Source organism: Chlorella variabilis, assembly GCF_000147415.1.
Source record: "Chlorella variabilis unplaced genomic scaffold CHLNCscaffold_1, whole genome shotgun sequence".
Classification (NCBI taxonomy): Eukaryota; Viridiplantae; Chlorophyta; class Trebouxiophyceae; order Chlorellales; family Chlorellaceae; genus Chlorella; species Chlorella variabilis.
Genome location: NW_005435087.1, coordinates 2918600 through 2924900, shown reverse-complemented (window position 1 = coordinate 2924900; position 6301 = coordinate 2918600). Strand labels below are relative to the sequence as shown.

General features: G+C 68.4%; 2 protein-coding genes across 2 annotated transcripts in view; one reads left to right on the top strand and one right to left on the bottom strand.

The window, feature by feature from the left end:
- Positions 1-5018, bottom strand: part of CHLNCDRAFT_133663 (hypothetical protein) — a gene marked incomplete at both ends in the record, with an annotated part of 6049 nt that extends 1031 nt beyond the window's left edge. Inside the window, 15 exons of the mRNA XM_005851901.1 lie at positions 22-57; positions 381-464; positions 668-770; positions 1028-1108; positions 1318-1391; positions 1799-1838; positions 2225-2307; positions 2494-2622; positions 2903-3015; positions 3343-3465; positions 3734-3806; positions 4046-4191; positions 4379-4415; positions 4590-4715; positions 4914-5018. Of these exons, the coding sequence (XP_005851963.1) occupies positions 22-57; positions 381-464; positions 668-770; positions 1028-1108; positions 1318-1391; positions 1799-1838; positions 2225-2307; positions 2494-2622; positions 2903-3015; positions 3343-3465; positions 3734-3806; positions 4046-4191; positions 4379-4415; positions 4590-4715; positions 4914-5018 (1353 nt within the window). The remainder of the gene's footprint in view (positions 1-21; positions 58-380; positions 465-667; positions 771-1027; positions 1109-1317; positions 1392-1798; positions 1839-2224; positions 2308-2493; positions 2623-2902; positions 3016-3342; positions 3466-3733; positions 3807-4045; positions 4192-4378; positions 4416-4589; positions 4716-4913) is intronic.
- Positions 5019-5936: 918 nt separating this feature from the next.
- CHLNCDRAFT_33699 (hypothetical protein) overlaps positions 5937-6301 on the top strand; it is a 3378-nt gene continuing 3013 nt past the window's right edge. The window contains exon 1 of the mRNA XM_005852207.1: positions 5937-6118. Within this exon, the coding sequence (XP_005852269.1) occupies positions 6112-6118 (7 nt within the window). The 5' untranslated portion in view covers positions 5937-6111. The remainder of the gene's footprint in view (positions 6119-6301) is intronic.

The window sequence follows — 6301 nt, the reverse complement described above, 5'->3', positions numbered from 1 at the left end:
GTCCGGCCCCCGCATGCGGACTGTGGCGGTGGGCAGGCCCATGGAGCCGCACACCACCTGCAGGGGCGGGCAGGTGCGGGAGCAAGGCGTGAGGGTGAGGGCACTGGCTGGGGCGAGGCCCTCCCCTGACCCAGCGCCCCCCTTGACGTCTTGTAGAGTTGTGCTCCAGAGCGGGGAAGATGGAAGGGGTTGCCGAATGGGCAAGGTGGGGAAGAAAGAAAGGATGGGCTGCCCACGCATCGAGAGACGGCGGCATGGGTTGGCAGGCGAGGGCGCACTGCGAGGCGGCAGCCACCAGCGCATCCCACCCCAGCCCAGCCCACCCACACCACACCACACCACACGACACCACACCACACCACACCACACACACGGCCCACCTGCAGCCCCTCCAGCACCCACACCACCGTGGGCTGGTGCACCTCGTCGTTCACCAGCGCCAGCACATCCTCGTCGCTGATGTTCTGCAGGAAGGGAGGGGCAGGGCGGCACGCACGGAGGGTCAGGTGGAGCGGGCCGCGCAGGCAGGCAGGCACAGGCGGTGACCGAGAGGTGCTCCACAGGCAGCGGGCAGCAGCGCAGGGCACTGCTTTCATCTCTCCTCCTGCCGCAGCCCCAGTCCCAGCCCCAGAATCTGACCCCAGCCCCAGACGCAGCTCCCCCACACCTTCTTGCGGTCTGCCAAATTCTTGAACCTCCGGAACACGTCGTTCAGCTGGTCCTCGGGCAGCTGGAAGCCCAGCTGGCCCAGGCGCGTGTTGAGCGCGTTCCTGCGGGGGCCGGGGCGCAGGAGGCGGAGGGGCGGTTGGGAGACAGACGAGGCGGCGGCGCGGATGGAGCAGGCGGGCACCGCGTGCGAACTGGATCCACCGGTGCGACAACCAGGGTGGGGTCGTCCCCAGAACAAGAGACGCGCAGCTGGGGTCTGGTGGTTGGAGCGGCTGCTGCCGCTTGGCTGGCTGTGCGCGCTGCTGCCTGGCAGCTGCGTTACTTCCTTAAGACAGCCCACGCCCGGCCCCACCCTCACCTGCCCGAGTGCTTGCCCAGCACGATGCCGGCGGCATCCACCCGCTGCAGGCCGATGGTCTCGGGGCTCATGATCTCGTACCTGCAGACAGGCGGCGGTACGGCAGGCGGTACGGCGAGCCGATATCGTTTCAGCGGTAGTGGCCAGGCCAGCCGTGCGTCAGCCGGCTGCGCAGGGGCTCTGGGCCTGGCCCGGCAGCCAGCTCAGCGGCGACGCGCAGCAGCTGGCGCGGCGCCGCCAGCTCAGCAGCCGCCAGCTCAGCCCCGCCAGCTCAGCAGGTGCCAGCTCACGTGTCCCTGTTCTTCAGCATGCCGTCCTGGTGGATCCCGCTCTCGTGGGCAAACGCGTTTGCCCCCACAATGGCCTGCAGCATAGCAGGCACACATCAGGTGCCAGCCCAGCGGCCTGATTGCTGCCGCGGCAGGCCCAGCGCACCCATCCCCGCCTCCCCGCTCCCGGCATGAGCTCGCCCTGCCCGGCAGCCGCCCAGCGTGTGCCCACCCAACTGTCACACACAAGCACACACACTCGCGCAGCTCCCCGCCTTGTGCGGCTGCCCTCCCTACACCCAGCTGCCACGCACACACACCACACACAGCTGCCCACCTTGTGGGCTGCCCTGCCCACACCCAACTGCCGCACCCTCCCCCCCCCCCCCACACACACACACACGCATAACCACGCATAACCACCCAGCTGCCCACCTTGGGCGGGTGCACAATCATGCCGCTGTAGTCTGAAACCATCTTGGAGGCCGGCCGCGATGTGCACGGGGCGGGCCCCCGTCCACAGGCCGCCCATCTGGTCCTTGCTGCAGGCAGGGCGGGCAGGCAGGCAGGCAGGCAGGCAGCCAGGCAAGAGTCAAGCAGGCAGGGCAGGCAGGCAAGGCGGCATGCGGCACAAGGGGCGGGGGCAGTGGGGATGCAAAGACGCCGCGCTTGGGGGAGCAGGGAGCGTGGGTGGCAGTGATGGGGCCCGCCTAGCAGTTGTTGTTGTTTGTTTTTGCGGCCCAGCCCCTCTGGCTGCACGCCCACTGCCACGGCCCGCCAGCCCGGCCCAGCCCCAAGCCCGGCCCGCCGCAGCCGGCGCCGGCGGGAGGCATCTGCCCAATGTTCGAATTATCTCTAAGCCTTGGATGTTCAAATTATCTCTGATCCAGCTGTAAGTCCTGGTGCCAGCGGCTCAGGCGGGACCCACCCTCGGAGCGCGATGGCCATCACCACTTCCTCCAGGGACGCGTTGCCCGCCCGCTCGCCGATGCCGTTGATCGTGCACTCAATCTGCAGTGGAGGGGCAGAGGGTTCTTTATTTCTTCAGAAGTCTGGACCGTCCACCCGACTTCTGCCCTCAACAGGCAGGCACGCAAGCATGTAGATGCGCACAAGGCGAGCACGCAGCCAGCAGGCCCGCCGGCCATCCAGCAAGACTCGGGCCAGGCAGGCAGGCAGGCAGCGTCTTCCTCGCACCTGCCGCGCGCCGCCCATGGCGCCCGCCAGCGAGTTGGCTGTGGAGAGGCCCAGGTCGTTCTGGCAGTGGGTGGAGATGATGACGCCCTCGGCGCCAGGTGTGTTTGCCTTGATCTTGGAAATGAGAGACTGCAGGAGGGAAGGGGGTGGAGACGGGGGCAGGGGGCGCCGTGAGAGCTACGCGGGGTTGCGAGGGGAACGCAGCCGGCGGCCGACCCGCATCCCGGCATCAGGCGCCGCCAGAGCTCGAACACGGCCTGGAGCAGGGGCGCCCCAGTCCTGCCGGCCGCAGCACCGGGTTGCCCGCCAGCCCACGAGGGACCAGCGGCGCAGGGCCCATACACCCACCACACACCCACCCCACCACCCCACCACCCACACTCACACACACACACACTCAAGCGCCCACCTGGAACTCGTGCGGCAGCGTCCAGCCGGTGGTGTCGGGGATGTTGAGGGTGGTGGCCCCCGCCTTGATCACCTCCGCCAGAATCTCATACAGGAAGGCCGGCTCGGAGCGGCCTGCAGGGGTAAGAGTTTAGGGTTCAGGGTAGGATGGGAGGCAAGGGAGGAGTATAGAGCGGCGGGGGGGGTCTTGAAGAGGAGCAGAGCCCCGCTCCAGCTAGCGGCGCCTGCTGCTTCCAAAGCCCGCTTCAGAACATGCACACGCTGTGCGGCGCGACCCGTCCGCTCCGAGCGTGCGCTCGGCGCGCATCGGCACGTGCACGGCAGACGGCCGTGCGGCGTGCGGAGGCGCATGGCAGGCCGCGCGACCGGCGGGCAAGAACCAATACAAGGGCAAGAACTAATAAGGGCAGGGTGGCGGCGGGGGGGCGGCGGGGCACCCACCCGCGTCCTCTGGCGAGAACTCGATGTCGGAGCAGCCCAGCGAGCGCAGGTGCTTGACCGCATTGACCGCGTTCTCGATCACCTGGTCGGGGCTCATGCGCAGCTTGTACTTCATGTGGATCTCTGCGGTACATGGGTGGTACGAGAGCGGTACCGTTGAGGTACCGTCGAAGTGCATGCACTGCTGCATGGTGTGGGAGCGTCGGCGGCCGCGACCGGCGGCACGAGGGCAGGGCGCACGACCCGCGGCCGGCCTGGCACGGCGGCTGGGCCTGGGGCGACCACCGCCATCATCCACCCTCACCAGCCGCCCCTCCTGCACGCCCTGCCGGCCGCCAGGCACACACCCGGCCGCAGCCTGCCCTCCCTTCCAAGCCCTGCCGCTGCTCACCTGAGGTGGCGATGAAGGTGTGCACGCGTGGCAGCTTGGCGTGGCGCACGGCCTCCCAAGCCGTCTCCAGGTCCTGAGCAGGGGGTGGGCGGAGGGAGGGGAGGGGCGAGGGGCAGGGGCAGCAGCGGGCGCCAGTCAGCGAGCAGGTAGCATCATCCATGTGGGGCAAGGCAACAGCTCAGCAACGGGAAGGCGACACAGCAGCAGCAGCAGCAGCACCAGCAGCAGCAACGCAGGCTGCAACCTGGGGCCTGCCTGCCCGCCAACCTCAGCGCAGCCCCAGCCTGCCACCACCCCCGGACCAGCACCCACCTTCTCCCGGGTGCGAGACAGGCCGCAGATGACTGGCACGTAGCCGTCATCATGTACCGCATTGCCCACGTCCATGGCAATGGCCCGTACCGCCTCAAAGTCGTCGGGGGAAGCTATGGGGAAGCCGGCCTCGATGATGTCCACGCCTGCATGGGTCGGCGGCGGCGGGGCGTGAGCGTGCATGTGTGGTATAGGTGCTGGGGTCACGGAGTTGGGGCATGGCGAGGTGACATGTGGCAGCGACTGGACAGGGCAGATGCGGCGCGTCCATGGCAGCAGCAAGCGGAGCGGCAGCCTCAAAGCTCTGCCTGCCTGCCAGGCAGCCGCCCTCACCGAGCTGGCTGAGCTTCTTGGCAATCTCAAGCTTCTCCTGCAGGCAGGCGGGCGGCAGGCGGACTTCGCCCCAGTGAGGCACGCAACCAGCGGCGAGGCACGCAACCAGCGGCTCTCCTCTCACCGCTGCCCAGGGTGCCCTGCCTGCCTGTGGCCGAAGGCTGCACGGCCAAGCTGCGCCCACCGCACCGGCCTCTGTCCGTTAGCCCACCTTGCTTGTGAGGGTGGCCCCCGGGCTCTGCTCGCCGTCACGAAGGGTGGTGTCAAAGATGCGCACATAGTCTGGATCGTCGATACGGTTAGGGACGTATTCGGGCCGCGCGCGCTGCTGCTGCGGCTGTAACAGATGGATGGGTATTGGGGCGGACCAAAGGTGGGAGGTGGAGGCAGGAAGGGAGGGACGCAGCATCGGCGGCTGGCGGCAGGCGGCGGGCGGGAGTGGGACTTGGCGGCGGCGGCGGCAGCCCGCGCTGCGGCCTGGGCAGTCTGCTCGTTGGGATTCTCCGCCCCTCCCCGACTGCCCCCGCCCGCTCACCGCTGCTGTAGCGCGCACAGGCTGCATGCGGCGACCGCTGCTGCGGGGCCCGGCCGTGGCTCTGCACCCCGCGAGCAGGGGCTGGCGCACGATGCAGCTGGCCATGGCTGCGGGTTTAGCAGAGGGCGCCAGAGGCCACTGGGAAAGCGGTGATGCCTTGGGGCGGCTCTGGAGACCGCGCGGGGCGCTGGCGGCAGCTTGACGAGGTCCGCTGATTTCAGTGATCGCTGCCAGGGCTCCTCTGGGCATGCCTTGAGCTGGATCATTTGCCACGCCCAGCCAGGTGGGCGTGATGCAGTGTTTCTGAAAGCTGGCGAAATCGCCAAATGCTGGCGAAATCGGGCCAAAAAACGGCTCTGGCTGGCGATTGGCCGAAGGCCATCGCCAGCCAGGGCTGGCTAAATGAGGGCAGGCGGCGGGGCGACATCGCCAGCGCGTCGCCAGCCCCCATGACTGACATCGCCAATATTTTGAGGAGAAATGGCCAATTTTCCTCAGGAACTTCACTCCATAGTGTTAAACAAGCGCCAGCTTGCTGGGGGCTTCGCCCCCAGTCCCCCAAAAGGGAGGCAAGTGCCGACAAAGCAACAGCGGCGCCGCATGTGGCCGCTGCGCTGTGCCAGGCGCAAGGGTGGCTCCCCCGCATTTCGCCAATCCTCAATGTGCCATCGCCAGCTGATTGGCGAAATTTGGACGCGACAGCAGTCCTCATCGCCCGCCCATCGCCAAAGCTGCCACGAGGGCCAGAAACACTGGTTGACAGGCTGTCAATGACAGCGCCGGGCCTCCTTGAGCTGTCCCCCGTCTCCAGCGCCAATTGCAGTCTTCGAAGCGCATCGAAGGGCTCGCCAGAGCGCCTCCGACAGTCTCGTGCAGCGCCCAACTCGCCTGCAGGCGAGGTGCAGGCGGAAGCAGCCCCCCCAGGGCGTCGGAGGGCGCGGCTAGAGGGCTCAGAGACGGCAGCCAGCCGCGGGGGCGTCTGCCAGCTCTCTGCCGCCGCCGCTACTGCTGCCTGCGGCCGCCAGTGACGACGAACGCCGCCGTTGCTGGGCACACAGCCCACGCTGTTGCTGACGTGGAGTTTCCGGCGCGGCAGCACACCGCAGCTGCTGCGGGGAGACCCAGCTGTGGGCAGTTAGGCCGCACGCTGGACTAAGGCCGCCGGGCGGGCTGAGCGAGGGCTTGGGAGCGCAGCACCATGCCGGGTGGGCTGGGGGTACCGCTGCCTGCACGAGCAGCTGCGGCAGCAGCAGCCGAGCGCGCCTGCATGCGCCTCTGCAGCGCCGTTATCCAGGCCGTCCCACGCCTGCCCTCCCTGCGCTCCCATTCCCACAGTGACCACCACCTTGCACACCTCACACTCAAATGCTACTCCCCCCCCCCCCCAA